At 56.2% G+C, this 17128-nt stretch overlaps 6 protein-coding genes across 6 annotated transcripts; 3 read left to right on the top strand and 3 right to left on the bottom strand.

Moving 5' to 3' along the window:
* Positions 1 to 3835: 3835 nt before the first annotated feature.
* Positions 3836 to 5044, top strand: C8A04DRAFT_29114 (uncharacterized protein; the record flags this gene model as incomplete). Its single annotated transcript, XM_062780885.1, has 2 exons — positions 3836 to 4628; positions 4770 to 5044. 2 exons carry the CDS (start codon positions 3836 to 3838, stop codon positions 5042 to 5044), a joined length of 1068 nt encoding a protein of 355 aa, XP_062636667.1.
* A 172-nt stretch (positions 5045 to 5216) lies between these two features.
* Positions 5217 to 6104, bottom strand: C8A04DRAFT_12507 (uncharacterized protein; the record flags this gene model as incomplete). The annotated part of the gene is made up of 3 exons (XM_062777362.1): positions 5217 to 5353; positions 5408 to 5772; positions 5860 to 6104. The coding sequence occupies 3 exons, from the start codon at positions 6102 to 6104 to the stop codon at positions 5217 to 5219; spliced, it is 747 nt and encodes a 248-aa protein (XP_062636666.1).
* Positions 6105 to 6740: 636 nt separating this feature from the next.
* Positions 6741 to 9335, bottom strand: C8A04DRAFT_12581 (uncharacterized protein; the record flags this gene model as incomplete). The annotated part of the gene is made up of 3 exons (XM_062777385.1): positions 6741 to 6865; positions 6931 to 9009; positions 9140 to 9335. The coding sequence occupies 3 exons, from the start codon at positions 9333 to 9335 to the stop codon at positions 6741 to 6743; spliced, it is 2400 nt and encodes a 799-aa protein (XP_062636665.1).
* A 654-nt stretch (positions 9336 to 9989) lies between these two features.
* On the bottom strand, positions 9990 to 10364 carry C8A04DRAFT_29111 (uncharacterized protein; the record flags this gene model as incomplete). The annotated part of the gene is made up of 2 exons (XM_062780884.1): positions 9990 to 10193; positions 10269 to 10364. The coding sequence occupies 2 exons, from the start codon at positions 10362 to 10364 to the stop codon at positions 9990 to 9992; spliced, it is 300 nt and encodes a 99-aa protein (XP_062636664.1).
* A 1247-nt stretch (positions 10365 to 11611) lies between these two features.
* On the top strand, positions 11612 to 12464 carry C8A04DRAFT_37654 (thioredoxin-like protein; the record flags this gene model as incomplete). Its single annotated transcript, XM_062783962.1, has 2 exons — positions 11612 to 12310; positions 12375 to 12464. 2 exons carry the CDS (start codon positions 11612 to 11614, stop codon positions 12462 to 12464), a joined length of 789 nt encoding a protein of 262 aa, XP_062636663.1.
* A 1664-nt stretch (positions 12465 to 14128) lies between these two features.
* C8A04DRAFT_12558 (fungal-specific transcription factor domain-containing protein) lies at positions 14129 to 17083 on the top strand (the record flags this gene model as incomplete). Its single annotated transcript, XM_062777373.1, has 4 exons — positions 14129 to 14250; positions 14401 to 15475; positions 15560 to 16816; positions 16892 to 17083. The coding sequence occupies 4 exons, from the start codon at positions 14129 to 14131 to the stop codon at positions 17081 to 17083; spliced, it is 2646 nt and encodes an 881-aa protein (XP_062636662.1).
* Positions 17084 to 17128: the final 45 nt, after the last annotated feature.

The following is a 17128-nucleotide window of genomic DNA, read 5'->3' as shown; positions in this document are numbered from 1 at the left end:
TCCCCCGGCCGGGGACGAAAGCTACTCCCAATGCGTTATGGGCAGCTAGTGGGTTATCTGAAATTTGCCTGTAAATAGCCTATGGTGCCGGAAGTTTCTTAACACAAGGCATCAATGGCCCCGACATCTTGAATTGCGAGGCTATCTTGGCTGCAGGTTCCCGGGAGGTCATAATTTAGCCGCAGCCAATGGTTAAACGCCAAAATCACCGAGCGTCAGTGTTGGATTTCACCGTCCGTCCTGAGCGAGGCAAAAGATCCGTTTTTCACACCTCACGAGCCGGCCAGCTCTCACAGACGGGCAACGTTGTGCGCCAAAAGATGCGACGAAGCATTCGAGAACACGTCAAACAGCGAAAGGGAATACTTTCCACCACCACGCTTCGGGCGCCCTTGATCCGTTTCCCGTGAGATAACACAACAATCGAGGCCAATAACCTAGAATCATTAAATTCCCAGCATTTGCCCTCCCGGCCCGGGTTGTAACCTACAGATTGTAACCTACGGATTGTTGTCTTCTCCCTTTTCTTTTGAGCGACCAGTGAGTTAGCGTGCCACAAGAGCTGCCACGCTCAGTTTGGCAGCTCAATATTTTCTAGTATGTCCTTCTTGTAACCAGGCCGTTTCACTGCTGATTGCCGGTTACTCGGTGTCACCAGACTCAGTACCCATCGGTATTGCGATGTTGAGACTACATTTCGAACCGCTTCTCCGCCCATTGAAGCGGCCCGCCCGTTCCCGTTTCTGAGAATCCTCAAGCAGGCATAGATAATAAATCACATTTACTGTTCTTTCTCTCTCCCTCTCTCTCTCTCTCTCTCACACACACACACCCCCCCTCCCTGTCAATTTCGATTCACACTCTCCAGCCATTGAACACAACTATCGCAAGATATCGGAGTTAACAGTTACTTGATCGGGCGGTCGACCGGGAAGGACCGCATTATTTTCCACTCCCGTTCTTCGACAGAAGGTCCTTCAAATAACGACAGCACCGTTTCCCTTCAATCCTTCAATTTAGCCGTTCCCCAGTTTCGTGCCGAATGAGGCGAGCTGGGCCTTTAACGGCCCTTCCCCGGCCCTTCCCCGCCGTTTTGCCTTTTCTTTTTGGCCGTCCTTCGTTACGGATATCTCTTTTCCTTTCCTTTTGTTTCCTTCTCTTCGAAGTTTTGACGTCAAAACGTTTGCCGCGAGACCAGGAATAACGTTAGCCCACCCCCGTTCTTTCCATGTACTCACTCCCGTCGGCCGCGATGCCCGGTGCTTGTCAAGAAGGTCCGTGGCTGCTATGAGTCCTGATGTGCCTCCAGATCTACTGCGTAAGTCGGAACATAGCGAGCGTCCCGGTCATCGATGAGGGGAGGAAGCTACGGTGTCCAAAGCGACGGGAAAATCCTCCCACCTTCCACTTGTCTCCTCCCCAAATAGCCAGTTCTAGGCTGTTGGAGGAGAGTGTGCCTCTTTCCCTTTCAACCACCTTTTAGCCACAAGTTCTCTGAGACGACCAGCACTTCATGGTATATAAACTGTCTTTCAGCGCGTTCACGATCCATTCTTCACGCCGCATTATAGACACCCACCCACCATCGCCAGCTTACCCGGGTTCGATCTGATGGCCTCACTTCAATTGGGAGAGTATGGGAAGGCCAGCCGTTCCCGCGCACCCCGGCGGGCTTCTCGGGTGAGAGGTAACGCTCGAGCGGAGAAGACTACCAGAATCAACCACCACAGGCGGATTGTTTAACGGAACCTTGAAAGGCGTCAAGGAAGCCGATCGGGTAGCTCGATATGATATGGAGAGCGGCACAATTATCACCGACGCGCTTTACTATGTATAGAGGCGGCACTGATCACGTTCGTGGTCATCTTGGAGTCGGTTTCGCGAGGCATGGACTCTTGCATGCGGCCCGAGAAATCGGGACACAGAGGCCCGGACCGGCCGCCGAGGGTCTGTGAGCGGAAATCATCCTTGGTGTGAAGTGGGTTGGGGGAAGATCGGCGGGACCCGAAGTGACCAGCTCTTGTTGGGTGTTTTGAATCTGATGGTCTCTAGTTGAGCGGTGCATGTCTGGAGCCCGGTGGGATTACGGACCCGACGCGCTGTGTGCAGGCCCACCGACACACGACTCGAGACCCATCAACGCCTCTTGGTCATTTGGTAGTCGGTATCCTCGAGGCGTCAAAGGAAATACACTAATTAGCCCAGGCGTGCTGCGCGCCCTCCCCCTCTAACGACGACATCTTTCAGCCTGTCGCCTGGTGAGAGCCTCCCTGGGATTCTCATACGGTTTGGATCTCAGATGACGATCAGATCCCACGCACGTCTATCATCTTCCTTACTATGTATTATTCAAGTCACTTTTATAGGCTCAACTTCGCAGCACAAGATGCTGTGCTATTTTTGGCAGCCGCGAACACGCTAGTGCAGCGCCAGCCGATGGTTCCTCATCTTTTCTTCCCGAGGTCCCTTGCCCATCCACCCACGCCACCTCATGAATCTCGATTTCAGTACAGTTTTGCTGTTCATGGATTGCGTCAGGTAAGTACCTCGTTTCGATTTTTTTCACAGGACGTTTCTTGATTTTTCTCGTGTGGATGGTGGGGCGGCCAGGACGAGTCGACTGCCCGGGCGTTTCCCGGCGAGGCCCAAATAATTCTTGAATGCCGCGTTTGATGGCTGGCTGGGTAAGGTCCTATGTACTCTCTCACGCCCATTGCCCGTCTCGTCGGGTGTCAGCACTGCCATTTGAAGCACCTCAGCTGCCTGGGGTTTCCTGGTTTACCCGCGAGATCCCGAACATACTAGGTAGGGCAATACCCAAGGAGCTCGGAGCGAATTGCAAGCAAAAACCGTGGCCTGGGGGTCGGCCTCCCGATTCGGGAGCCAGCCTGCCAGCCCTGGTGACCGCCCGCTATTGCGGAGAAGCACCGCACACAGAGACGATCTTCGCGGGGTTGCTCTGGGCGCCCCCTTCCCCCCGCGGCCTGCCTGCCTGGGTTGTCAGTTGTTGTTTTCTTATGCCACTCTTTCCAGCCTAGGTCTGTGATGTACTCTGTCTGGCACGAGAGTTGAAATGTGCTCTTAAATTCCCATTTTCCGATTGCGCCCACCCGGAGGCTTCCGGAAACTCCTCGGCCGCCACGAGGTTTCGCGGCTCTCCAGGGCTGCCCTCCCCCCTCCTCTCCGAGCCCCTCCCCGCCAGCATCGTTTCCGTCCCGGATCGCCATTGCAGCAGGACTAGTTAACCTGTGTCTGCGCCTATTAGCCTGCAACCCGGGCTTCCACGGGCACGGCACCACAACTGCCCACTGTGCTCAGTGACCACTCTTCGCACCTCTTGGATAATTCCGCCGCCTTGCTGACGCACTCTGACAAGGCGACCTATCTGAGACCATCAGCCCTCATCTCTTTCTGTCAGCTCACCTATCTTGGTCCGGCACAACGACAAGGACGCACCTACCCTGGTCCCGAGCGCCCTCTCCGCCCGCTCGCCTGCGCTCCAAGGCGGCCCAAACTACGGGCATACTTCCAGCTCGCGCCCCGTCGCAGCAACCCAAAATTCAAAACCCCGTGACAGGGACGGTTCACCATTGCGCAGTGGTTTTCTCGCGCCTTGTCCAGACGTCGTACATCCTCCTTCTCGGAAGCAGCAGGACACTTTTGCGACGCGTGCTCCTGGAAACCCACTGCAGGTCCAATATCCTATCCGTGGAGTGCGCGGCCGGCAGCGTCTAGTGGCAACGCTCCGCCCCCCGTACGACCTGCACCCAGTGAGTATCCGGTGGTCACATCCAACTGTCTTCATTTGACTGATAGTGTCCCACCGACGCACGCCATGGCCACACCCACGAAGCAGCCGCCGGCACATGTGCCACCCGAGTCTCTAGACATAGTCGAGACGCCGACTTCGCCAACCTCGGGCTTAGCCCGCTCGCGCTTTGAGTTTGAAACGGATAAGCGCAATGAAGGCACCAAGATTCTCATGGTCGAGTGGGACGATCCGGCTCCAGAACAAGGGGCCCGGCCCGGCACGGGTGTCCCGAGTGAAAGCAAGAACGGTCACACCGAGAGCCAGTGGAAGATATCATGGGAGGGTAAGGGGGACGTGCTTCCAGTCTGGGACGCCGAAACAGAAACAGGCAACGACATACACCGCGTGTACTTCCTCCTCCCACCGGGCGCCCCCATCCCGGCGCTGGTTGACATCACACATGTGCGAGGAAGTGGTGCGACAGAGAACGGACGGAGTAGCATTCTGCGGACCAAGCCAATGCCCGCCATTTTCACGGCCGAGCTGACGAACCAACAAGACGCCGGCCGCCGTGGCGTCCTCCATACGGTCTGGGCGAAAGGGCGCCTGGCCGAGCTGAAGACGGAGATCGCGAACGAGATGAGGGCAAACGGTGAAGGCGTGGGGCTTGAGATGGCCATGCGGGAACAGCAATGGATCGTGGACCACTTTGGGCTTGCCCCCGACCCCAATTTGCCCCAACCAACGAGGCTACACATACCGCAGAGCTCGGCCGGCCCGGCCAGCCCCCGGAGCCCAGTGAGCGGGAGGTTGGGGGAGAAGCTCAGGGGGCTCAAGCTCGCGACTAGCCCTGCCGAACTGGCCGCCGCGAGTCAAGGTATGTTTTGGCCCAGCCCTCGGCGCGTTGTTATTCTTCGGTTTGAGCAGAAAGAGGGGGCACGGAATATATGGGAGAGCGGTGGTTTAAAGAGAGACTCGGCGGTGCGAGCCTGTCGCTAACCAGATTTGCCGTGAACAGCAGCCAAAAATGCTCAAGCACCTCCCAAGCAACCTCTCATCACGGCACTTTCCCCGCCAAATACGAGTATCTCTGTTGCGACGGGGTCCAGCGGCGACGGCGGCGTTGCATCTTTGGACGCCATTGTCGGGACCGCCGTGGCTCCGACAGACCGGGCCCCGGCGATCGGCGCAGGAGGGTGTGGAGGGGAGGACGCGATTGAGGAGGACCTTTTTGCGCTTCCGATGAGCCCGCGCAGCCCGGAGATGAAGAGGAGCCCTTTTAGTAATTTATAGATGAGATAATGTGTACCCCATGGATGCCGCTGGCTGCCACCGGCTAGCGGATATTCTCCTCCTTGTTTTCTTGACCTCGGACGGAGCGGTGGCGGCCGAATTTACCTGATATTTTCTTGCTATGCGTAAAATTAGAGCCTCTCATAGAGCAAGCAAGTATTTTAAGGTTCTTTCAACGCCACCCACCAACGCGCCCCTCGTCCCATCGCTCTTTTCTCTCCTGCCGCAAATAATACAACTTTTTGGCTTCCCGATACCTCCTAAGCCAGTCACCCAACTCCCGTTCTGTCGCCAATACCCCATCGTCCGCTCCTCCGCCTACTGAGGACTCCCTCTCACCACTCCTCCCACCGCCACCATTACCCCCCTCCAAGAAACTTTCTTCCAATGCATAACACACTCCTTCCTGCTCCACCACGCCCTGCGCGAGCCGCTGGTATAGACTCGCCGGCGCAAACGGCGCCAGCGCGTGGTCCATGTCCCCTTGCTTGGCGCGCCACTGACGCTCGAGCGCGTGCGTGGCCAGTAGCTGGGCTTGTGCCGCCGACCGCTGGTGTCCGAGCCGCGACTCCAGGTCGAGAAGCTGCGTGGCCCGCTCTGTATTCTCGGCCAGGGCCGCCTGCAGGGTGTCGTGGGAGAGTTGGAGGGAAGGATGCGCCGTTTGGGGGGCGTGAGTGAGGGCTGAGAGTAGGGTAGGGTCCGAGAGAATGGTGGCAAGGTCTTGTTTTCTAATGAGGAGGAGGGGGGGGGAGGGTGAGTGATGTTGTTAGATATGCCCACTAGCAGAGGGAGGACGACGCCGGCAAAGCACGTACGATTTATCTTCTAGGTATTTAGGAAGCCATTGGTCTCCCGGGTCTGGGATTCCTTGGGGCTGTGAATCGCGGTAGTCCGCGCCGCCGGAGCCCTCGAAGTTCTCGATGCCCCCTTGTCTGATCGAAATCTCCTGGGGCAGCGGTGGAGGACGCGGGGTTGGCCCACCCGCAGGCGTGCTCATCCGGCTAACGTCATGGCTGCCCGGTGGTTTTGGCGGGGGTGCGGGCGGGGCATGGGAGTACATTTGTGTAGTGGTCGTTAGGAAGCTGAAGGCGCCGTCGCATTCGAGTTTTGTCCGATTTCGCTCATCAAACAAGGTAGAAGGCGGGTGTGTAAATAGTTGTATTCACGATGAACTTGAGTGGTTGAAAGTGGCTTACATTCATGGACCTTCGCTGATACCGAGCCAACGACACGATGCAGAAGGACCCACAGACACAGTTGCAATATAGGGACGCACTGTACGAGACATCTTAAGGGGCCGCAACCAACCGCTCAAGATGCTGCTATCTTTGATACCTACACGAGGTATTGAGGCATGTGGAGATGGATGTTTACAATTGTCAGGTAAATTGGAATTGCCTTTTCGTTGCTTATATTGGGTTTATTCCCCTTCATTTTGCAGCGCAAGTTCTTCTCCAAGTTCGGGTTCATTTGTCCTTGCTCGCTGAATGTCCTCGCTCATTGTTGAAATTTAATGCGCAGTCGCTCGGAATCAAAGTACAATGCACATATTCTATTCGTACCGTGGTGTAGTTGGTCGGACGCCCAAGGTTTGTGGGTATAGGCGAATAAATTCACCCTAGGCTATCTTGGCCATGATGTGCCCGACACCAACTCACCGTCGTGCCACATCATAACCCTGCTAAGCCAAGATACCTCACGAATCAAGCTGGACGTAGTTGGCCGGGAACAAGCCAGACGCCCCGTTGTAGTGACCGAACCACCAGTCCTCGTCGGGGAAGTCCAGATCTGTGATCGTAGCACCCTCCGGGAAACTCAATTCTACATTTGCCTGCGTTAGTTTTTATCGCACCGGCGTGGAATAGTACTTGGAAGGGGGCACATACCGTTGTCTTCTGCAGCCTCATAATCAAACTGCGCAGTTGCAGTCGCTCCTCCGGTAGCCGCGGCTGGCTCCTCATGTTGTGGCACAGGGGCGGGGGCCGGAGTCGGAGCCGCAGCCGGGGCCGGGGCCGGAGCGGGCGGAGCGGGTGCAGCCTCATCCTCGTCGACAAGCTCAACGTAGTTGCTGGGGAACAAGCCCACCTCGCCTTGGCTATTTGTACCCATCCACCAGTCATCATCGACCATCTCGATGTTGGTCACAAATTCGCCCTCCCGGAGCTCGATTTCATTGTCCTCGGCCTTCTCGTAATCGTACTGAATTATAGCCTTCTTTCCGCCCGCCGTCCCGGCATCATCGGTGTCGGCGGCGTGGGCCACTGCCCCCCCAGCAACCGCCGCACCCGCTACACCCGCAACGGCGGCAGCCCGAGGGTTGTGCGTCTCACGCTCAGCGGGGAGGTCCTCCTCCCTAGGCACCTCCTGTGGTACGGGAATGGGCCGGGGAGGAAGGGTTTCGGCTGCAGGCTGAATGTCGGGCGCGGTGCTGCGGGCAACCGGCACGGCAACCCGAGGTGGGGACGGGGGAGGAGATGGCTCCGGTTCCTCGTAGTTGCGGGATGGGATGGAGGGTGGGATGTCGGCTTCCTCCGTTTCCTCTTGGTTATGTGCTGCAGGTCGGGACGGCAAACCAGGCAGAGCAAAACCACCGGCGGGCCGAGTCCCCCCCGACGGCAAAGGGGGAGCTGCCGCTTCCTCTTCCCCATGAACGGGGGGACTAGGAGCGGCCCGGGCCGTGGCACCCATGGGCGCAGCGTCCTTAAACCTGTCGCGAAGCGCCGAAATCCCACCAGCGCCCGTGTCACCGGGCTGTTCGCCTTCCGCTTCGGGTTGTTCCGAGCCTCCCGTCGCGTGTTTCTCTACACCGCCCCGACCGTAGTTGCTAGTTTGAACGGGCGCCCAACTCTTGCCCACATAGCCGCTCTTCCACTCGCTGCCACTCTTTTGGGCCGCGATGGGAGATGCTACGGCCGGAGATGCAACGCTAGCAGCGCCTCCTTGCTTGGCCTTTTTCTCAGCCCAAAGTTGCGCCGGAGTCTTACCGCCCTGATCGGCAAAGGTACGGCTGGCAGCCCCCATAGGCGGAGGTGCTGGGGCAGACGGGCCGCCGAACCCTAAACCGGTAGGGGTCGGTGCCTTGGTACCGCTGAAGGGTGTGCTGCCAAAGTTTTTGACAACTTTGGGCTTTGGGAGTTCGGTGAGTCGTTCGGACGGCGTGAAGGCCTGGTTACGCTCAGCGAGGCTCTTGGGCGCCGGGGCTGATTCTTGAGTCTCCTCGGATGGACGCTGTGCCTTGGCCCGGATGGCGGCGATATCTACCTTGCCGACAGGCTCGTACGCGCCTTTGACCACGGTAGGGCGGTCATCTTGTTTGGCCTGGGCCCTCAGCGCGGCGATATCAATCTTGCCAACTGGCTGATAACCTCCTCTGACAACGTCGCTCGGCCCATCGTCTTGCCCCGAGGGCGCATTGAGGCGGGAATCGTCATTGTTCTTTCGAAGGCCGGCGATGTCAACCTTTGTGGGTTTGTACGCGGACTCGACCTTCTCGATTTGTGTGCGCGTTACGGGAGGGGCGTCGGCACCCCAACCATCGTTATCCGAAGGCCCTTGCCGCCGATTGCGTGCGGCAACGAGGGGGTTGAAAGACCCACCGGATCCGGAACTTGTCGGGGTAAAGACGGGTTTCTTGGCGACCGGAGGGGGTGCGGCTGCGGCGGACGGCGCCGAAGCTCCAGTTGAGTATTTAGCGCCCGACGCATCCGCCACCTTCTGCACAATATCTTCGGGGGCGAGGTCGGCATCGGAGCGAGCAGTAATCTGGACATGGTAACCGTGCAGCACCTTGGACACGGCGGCAACGTGGCTTGTGAAGTACCCCTTGGTCCGTTCGGGAACGCCGCCACCGCACCAAGCGATCAGAATGTTTTTGGGGAGGCCGGAGTTTGGGTCCTTGACTCGTGCGAAGGCGAACTGGACGCGGCCTTCACTAAACTCATCGATAAGCTCAGCGAGTTCGCCCTCTGTAAGGGAAAGCGAAGGCTACGTTAGCCCGGTGCGGACAAGGGGGTATGGTAAACCACCCGACAGCTTTCGTGACTAGGAATAAGGGGGCAACGGAGCGTTGCGGGGGTTGTATTTTGCAGTACTCACCACCAGTGCTTTCGACCTTCAAGACGCTCTCCTTCGCGCCCGTGTTCTGGAAGGCATTTTGAAGTGGCGCTTGTACGGTAAAGAGAGCCCAGCGCGAGGCGGTCGAGGACGTTGAGGAGAGAGCGGGGCCATTGATGACGCCCTGGTAGCTGCTCTTGATGGAGGGGCCGTTCGTGGAAAGATTTAATGACGCCATTGCTGCGGCGGGCTCGATCGGGTCGGGTTTGGGAGAGAGAAAAAAAGAGAGAGAGCAATTGCGGAAGAAGCGGCGTTGAAATCAGTCAGGTTAAAACGGCGGTGGGCTTGCACCAGCTTTCGCGGCCTGTTGTGCTGTGGATAACCTGGAATGTCAATTCAAAGTTAGCAAGAAAAACAGGGGGAAGGACGAGTGAGCTTGCGCTGAGGCTCGACGTCAAAAGAGGCTGTGCAGGGAGGAGCTCTGGGGTCTTGGCAGCGGGGCTTGGGTGGCCGCGAGTGCTCTTTCATGTGTGAGATGTGTAACTTCCTGGCGGGTTCCACAGCGAGGCCAGAGAGACTGCAAATGTTTCTGCATTCCGAATTTACAGAGTTTCAGAGTTTCATTCTGGAGCGACGGGTTGGGCTGGGCAACACGACAGTACAAGTGGGCCGAGCTCATAAGGTAATAAATAGCATGGTGGGTTTTGAAGGTCTCAACGCTGCCATATGTCAAAGCACCTCCCCGCTACTTGATATTTACAATTGTCGTCTGATCTGATACAAGGCTAGCCTTCTCGCCATGAAAGGAAAGAAAAAATTAAGACCCCTTTCCCGTCCCTCTCGCCCGCGGTCAAATAGGTGTCGCATTCACACGGGTGCAACATCGTTAGGCTTAGCAGCAGTCCATACAGCATTCGCAGCAATCCGCACAGCATTCACAGCCCTCCTCGCAGACGAAGCAGCAGCAGAGCGCGGCCAAACAGCCCTTAAGGCAACCCCCACCACCGCTACTTTTGTGACGCGTCTGCTCTTGGTATTGCATCTGGTTTTGCGGCGGATAATAGCCCTGCTGTGGGGGCGGTGGACCGCCATATGCCTGAGAAAAGAGTGTCAGTTTAAAGGGAGCAACGAATCTTGCGTGGAAGTGCGTTGGCCGCTGCGGAGAACTTACAGGCTGAGGGTACTGGGGATACTGCTGATGGTGGGGTCCCGGGCCGCCGCCGTAGCCGTGGGGCGGGCCTTGCTGGTAGTATTCTTGGGCTGACATTGCCAAGTGATCCTATGTGTCGAGCAATGTGAAGACTGTTGACGGAATTTGGGGCCTGGCCTGGTCGGGCAGGATTGCGTGCGGGTGGGTGTCGATCGCGGAAAATGGGCCGTTAAACGCCAAGAGCTTGGCCGAAGAGTGTGACTCTCGGGGTGCGTTCTGATTTTGTACCCCAAAAAACGGCTTGGGGAAAAGCCAGTGGCCGTGGAAAAGAAAAGTGGGAAAGTTGGCGGTCAGGGGTGGTTGGATTGTTCGGGAGGCGGGAAACCCGACCTCAGCTGCACCTGCACTGATGCAGGCAGTGGACCAGTCAAAACCGGCTCTTCCCCGGCTGAACCCGGCCGCGCGTCGCTGTCCAGTCACATGCACCTGAATTCCACAACCAGTTCCAAGTTGTCGTCGGGGGCAGGGTTTGGAACAACAGGTATGCTCCGTACTAACAGTACTTTGCTAACTCGTGTAGTGGTGTCGACCAATACGACTATACTTTGTGCGCGTACTAGTTAGTGTACCACGTGTATGTACCTAAACCTAAAGCATGCGTTGGGAAGAAACCCCAAAACCGGGGCGGCCGAGAGGAAATCGCATATGTGGTTTATCAACCTTGTTTGTGTCCTGTCCGTCGGGGAAGGGAGATTCCCGTTAACTATAATGCATCCGTACCGTAGGGGAAGAGAGCGAGAACCCCCGGTATCGAGAAAATCAAGAGAAAAACAAGACGGAGATGCCTGGCTGCTAGGTGTGTCCTGATCTCAGGTGACGCTCACATCTGCAAATAACATCCCTTTTCAGGAGTAGGTTTTGGATCTCTCGGATGATGGGCGACGGTGATTCTCTGGCGATGATAGATAATCTGTTACTTAACCCCGAATTCGCAGATGCAGGCGAGGGATGACGCAAAGTCACCTTGGCCAATCAACGCCTTCAGCCTTCCGCAGCGGGGTGATCCGTAATCGGCTGGCCAGCATTCGGCGTTGTTGATTTTACTTTCAGTTGATCGCGGGGCAAATCCAGCCAGTGGCGGCGGCTTCAATTCCCCAAATTCCAGCCAGCACCAACAAAAATAATTGTACAGTAACCAGCACACAACCACTCTGCGCAACAACGGACCCGCAAGCACCGAGGCACTTCAGCCCAGACTTTGAAACTTTGACAAGGCCGACGACAAGCCTCAAAATTGAACTACCCTCGCCCGCGACCGCCCGTACCTACTATTACGCCATCTCGACCAACTAATATCACGCGCGATGTCGACCATCTCCGAGATCACGACGGTTGCGGACTGGGAGAAGCACATTTCCTCCTTGCCGCCATCTACCCTTCTAATCGTATCATTCCACGCGCCATGGGCCGCCCCATGCGCACAAATGGCCACCGTGCTGTCGACTCTTGCCTCCGAGTACCCCGTCACCGAGCCTCTTTCGACCTCGTGGGTTTCGATCAATGCCGAAGACTTGTCAGACATCAGTGAGACCTACAACGTTACTGCGGTCCCGTTCCTCGTTCTCATACGAAACGGCGAAGTACTCGAGACCGTGAGTGGAAGCAGTGCGGTCAAGGTACGAGCCGCAATTGAGAGCCATGCGAACACTGGAAGCACGACGGTTTTGGCCAGCAACGGCGCCGGGGCGACATCTGGCGTTGCTGAAGGTGGGGAGGCGACAACGGTGGAGGATCCTGAGAAAAAGAAGGAAGATCTTTTCAAGCGTCTTGGCGAGCTCGTCAAGGCAGCGCCAGTCATGCTGTTCATGAAGGGCACACCCAGTGAACCGAAGTGCGGCTTCTCGAGGCAACTGGTAGGGATCTTGCGTGACAATGCTGTCAAGTACGGCTTCTTCAATATTCTGGCCGATGACGAGGTGCGGCAGGGTTTGAAGGAGTTTGCCGACTGGCCAACCTTCCCGCAGCTCTGGGTGGATGGAGAATTGGTTGGCGGGCTTGATATTGTGCGTTCCCCTGCTTCTTCTCGTTGACTAGTACATTTAACGACACGTGCTAACAGACGAACAGGTAAAGGAAGAGTTGGACAACGACGCAGATTTCTTGAAGGCGTACAGCGTCAAGGCCAACGGCGATGCCTCAGCTGTGGCCGCATCTTGAGCCGCAATTTATAAACTAGGATTTGTTTGGGTGCTTCGCCCGTCAAAAGCTCCTCGTCATCGCATGTCTTCGTTATCCGCAGGGTTAAACAAATCTCATCGCAGCAGCTCCTGGCGCTGGGAATTGCTCTGCCGCTGCGCCCACCCGTGCAATTAAACCCCTCCAACACCTGCTGGTGTGGGCCTCTTGCTCACCGTGTGACTCATCGAATCCTGCTTGGACGAGAGCCGAAGAAGCCGCAAACTTGCCGTGCCCACGGTTGGTTTTTGTTTCTTTGGGACCTGACTTGCTAGGTCTTCACAGCAGGATCTTGGAATTTGGGCCGAACCGGGACGACCTCGAGGTGAAGTTCTCTGAGCGTGCAGAGATAGGTAGAGAGACAACCTTAATGCCGCAAGCCGTCAGTTTTTATTTGTAGCCCGCAACATCGTGAGATTTTATACATTCATCCGCGGCAAGAACCGACCGCGTCCTCTCTCCCGTCCGATGGTACATACATAGGTGGTAAATTTTACGGGCTGGCCGTTGTAGTTTTTTTTGGGGGGGGGGGGTGCACGGCACCTGCAATGCGGGGCCTTAACGAGACCCTTCGAGACGACTATATCATTAATAGGTCGTCCACTTTTTGGCGGGTCACATGTACTTCGCAGATACCTTTTGACGAGACACTCGGCTTGACAGCCTTTTAGAACCGTTGTGTTTGGGGCCTTGTTAAGGAGGAAAGAAGAAAAAGCCAACCCTTTGCCTTCCATAGTACCTATTAACCGTTTTAAGGAAGACGGGTTACTCAGGTACGTAATATACCTAAGCTTAAGCCATCAGCACCTGAATCTTCATGACGTTGAACACTGTCTTGAATCCGTACAGTGCTAGGTCGGCACCTGGATGCTGAGCTGCAAATCGACCCCGCCAAGGCCGTAGCGTGCACAGGCGAAACCCCCCTTTGAGGCTCCCACCGTCGCCACCATTAACCATGCATGACCTTGAAGCTCACGGTGATCTCTCATCTCCCAGCGACATCATCTGCGCAGATGTAAAACACCGCCTGCTCACTCACCTTTTGTTGAGCCCACAACCCGACCGTCACCAGACCTGTACTAATTGCATGATTGCCCCGCCCTGTTTCTGATGATACTCGAGCGAGCATCCACGCCTCTTCTGCCCACAATCGCGGCTGTCTTTCCGCTGGGTCTTGACCCTGAGCTTTCTTTCCTCTTACCACCGCCAGATTCCTTGTTGGACTGGCCAAATCCAAATCCACTCCAAAGCGCACCGGCATTATCATTTGCCTCGCTTCGCAATACCGAATATCCACGCTGTTTCCATCTTTTTGAGTCTTGCGACGCTATCAAAATCCCAGTCGGTTCCTTCGCTTCATCGCTAGGATCACCGTAGGCAGTCAAATCGGGACGCGTCGCAAGAACCCCCCCAAGACCGACGCCGACAAGCTTGAGACTCTTCCGCGCCCGTTGCGCAGGAGACAGAGGAGCGCTTGGTGTGTTGGTGCGGGGCTGGCCAACCGGCGGCGGCTAGCCGTGCTCTGAATTTTGCCATCAGTCCATTGTTTGGGTACATTCTGGTATTCCAAAGTTGGATTTTCCGTGTGTCTGACGGCGGCAACGGGCTTGGTCATTCGTCGTGTCGTTTCCGCTCTGTTTTTCATCATGACGCCCACACCGCCTTCGGCGACAGGGTCATCTATCGGCCGGTCGCCTGAGCCACAGTTCCGTGTTGTGCGCAAGAGAAACCGGGTGCCGCTCAGCTGTTATCCCTGCCGAACAAGAAAGTGAGCCGACTTGATGCACGTTCCCTCACCATTCATCTCGAACTGGCAGCTAACAGTGCATCTAGGCTGTAAGCATTCACCGTGTCGTTGGGTGTAAGAGCCTACATCACGGCGCTCCTCATTATGACAACTAACAGATTGGCGCTCTAGGAAATGTGACAGATCTCACCCATGTAGCAATTGCACGAAACGGGAGGGAACTGGCACGACCTCCTGCTCATACGCTACCCCCGTATCTCGAAGGAAGAATCAGACCCAAGGTGAACCAACCCCAGATGACATGCAGAACCGCATTGATAGGCTTGAGGGGCTTGTCTTGTCGCTGATGCATGGGGGTGCCAACGTCGACGTCCAATCCCTTCCTGGCGGCTCCTCTTCCATATCTTCTGGTGGCGCGGCCTCGAACCCCTCACCTTCCACCGCAGACAGTAGCTCCTTACCGGCAAAACACGACAGCCAGGACGATGACGGGGCGATGCAGGATGAGGAGAGTGATGTCGACGAGGGACTCGCCAAGTCGTTAGGAGTTCTCAAGATGGACCCGGTTCGGTCAAAACACGTGTACCTCGGGGAGGAACACTGGCACACCATCCTCCACGATATCGCTGAGGTAAAAAACTACTTTGCGAACCACAAAAAGGACCTCGAGTCAGGCTACGAAAGGATCATGAAGGCCAAATCACCTACCGCTAAACAGCCACCCACCCTCCTCATGGGCGCGCCCCCGGCCACCGAAGTTGAACTCCGGGCGGAGCTACCCCCCAAGTCAACGGTTCTCGCGCTGGTCGCCAGGTATTTCAGCTCGATGGACAACGCTGCCAACTTTCTCCACGGCCCTGCTTTTCACCAGCAGCTCCGCAATCACTGGCAAGACCCCTCCAAGACCCCGATTATGTGGCTCGCCTTGTTGTATGCGGTTATGTGTTTGGCGTTGATAAGTTACCACAAGGTTGGAGACGAACCCGTGGAGTGGAAGGGTAGAGTGCTTGAGCTAGCCCATGAGTATCGACTGAGGACGGTGCAGTGTCTGATCGCAGGCGACTACACAAAACCTGCACAGCATACGGCGGAGGCCATGATGCTGTACGGCTTTTGCGAGTATTCGTCACGCTGGGACGCCGACGTAGGTATTTGGATACTCGTGTCGATGGTGGTAAGGGTGGCTATGCGGATGGGTTATCATCGGGACGGCAAGTGGTTTCCTACCCTTCCTCCCTTCGAGGCGGTACGTTTTTTCACGCCCATTGGGCCCCCCTTCCTTAACTATCACAAGCATTGTTCTGACCGAGAGCGTTTTTGTGGACAATAGGAGATGAGACGAAGGACATGGGCGTTTATCAGGATGATGGACGTTTTCTTCTCACATCAATTGTCATTGCCCAGCATGATATCGGAGAACGACTGCGACACAGAATTGCCTCATAACATCTACGACGAAGAGTTTGGCCCTGACACAAAAGTGTTGCCACCGTCTCGACCGCAGACGGAGCCCACGCCCATTAGTTACATGGTAGCCAAGGTCCAGATGTGTAATCTTCTCGGTGTCATTGTTCAGGCCACGGGCCGGTTGCAAAATCAGGTCCATTACGACGACATCCTCCGTTTTGACGCCAAGCTGCGGGATCTCAAGGCCGCGTTGCCTCCCCACCTTCAGATGCGACCGCTCGATGGCTCACATGTGCCCCTGACGTTGGTCATGGCGCGGTATCACTTGGACATCCTCTATCTCAAAGTCATGTGTGTACTCCACAGAAAGTACATCCCGAGAGCGAGAAACAATCCTCGCTACGCCCACTCTCGGCGTACCGCCATCGAGGCCTCGCTGGACATGTTGCAACACCTGGCAACGCTTCATCGGGAGTCGCAGCCGAGCGGGCTGTTGCATCCAGCCAAGTGGTTCTTCGCTTCCGTCGCAACGAAGGACTTTCTTCTCCCCGCCATGGTTGTCGTCCTGGACCTCCACTTTGACAACGGGATCCAGGGCCCTGCGACTCAGCAGGACATGCAAAGCTTATTTTTCTGGACTCGAGAACAGCGCCAGGCGATGATCGACACACTAGAGCTGACACGTGATATTTGGAAGGGCCTGGCCGATACCTCGATTGAGGCATTCAAGGCCTCTAGTGTTCTCGATGTCATGCTCCATAAGCTCAAGAGCCTTGGCGGGGCGGATGGCCCTCGGGTTTCCACCGAGGTGCCTGTCGGGCCGGGATCGCATGGGGGTGGGGGTGTCAGGGGCCCGACTAGTCTGGCCCAGGAGCAACTTCCTGGCGGGGTATCAGCGAAGGACATGCCTTCAGGTGGCCCAATGCCACCATCATCAATGGCTTACAATGGATCCCGAAGCTCTGTAGGTACGGCCTACGGCATTCCTGGCTTGCCGCTCGGCGCCGCGAATTCAGGGGTGAGCCCCGATTCAATTTCTGGTACGACTTTGGGCCTCGGAACCCCCTCGACTTTCGACTATTCGGGTCCTATGCTTGGCCTCGAGAACATCCAGTCGCCACTGTCCATGTTTGATAACATGGCAAACAGTAACTTGGACTTTTCGGGTAATTTTGACTGGGTGAGTACTTCCTTACCATTTTTTAGCTTGTCTCCGGTCCCGTGCATTTTTCCGTACTAAACTTTTACTACGTAGGATTCGTTTGAAACTTTTACACAGACGGCAAATTGGGGCGGCGAATCTTTGCAGTTCTTCCCAGCTACAACGGAACAATCACAGCAACAGCAGCAACAACCACAACAGCAACAACAACAACAACCACGGCAACGAGCTTCTGAAGATGGAAATACATACCCTTACAACATGAATCTATCGGGCACAAGTTGAAACTTAAATCGGCGAGATGGTGGCTAGGTCCGTTGAGGACAAACG

Source organism: Dichotomopilus funicola, assembly GCF_033296635.1.
Source record: "Dichotomopilus funicola strain CBS 141.50 unplaced genomic scaffold C8A04scaffold_35, whole genome shotgun sequence".
In the NCBI taxonomy this organism is placed as follows: domain Eukaryota; kingdom Fungi; phylum Ascomycota; class Sordariomycetes; order Sordariales; family Chaetomiaceae; genus Dichotomopilus; species Dichotomopilus funicola.
Note: the sequence above shows the minus strand (reverse complement) of the source record. Positions and strands in the feature narration are given on the sequence as shown.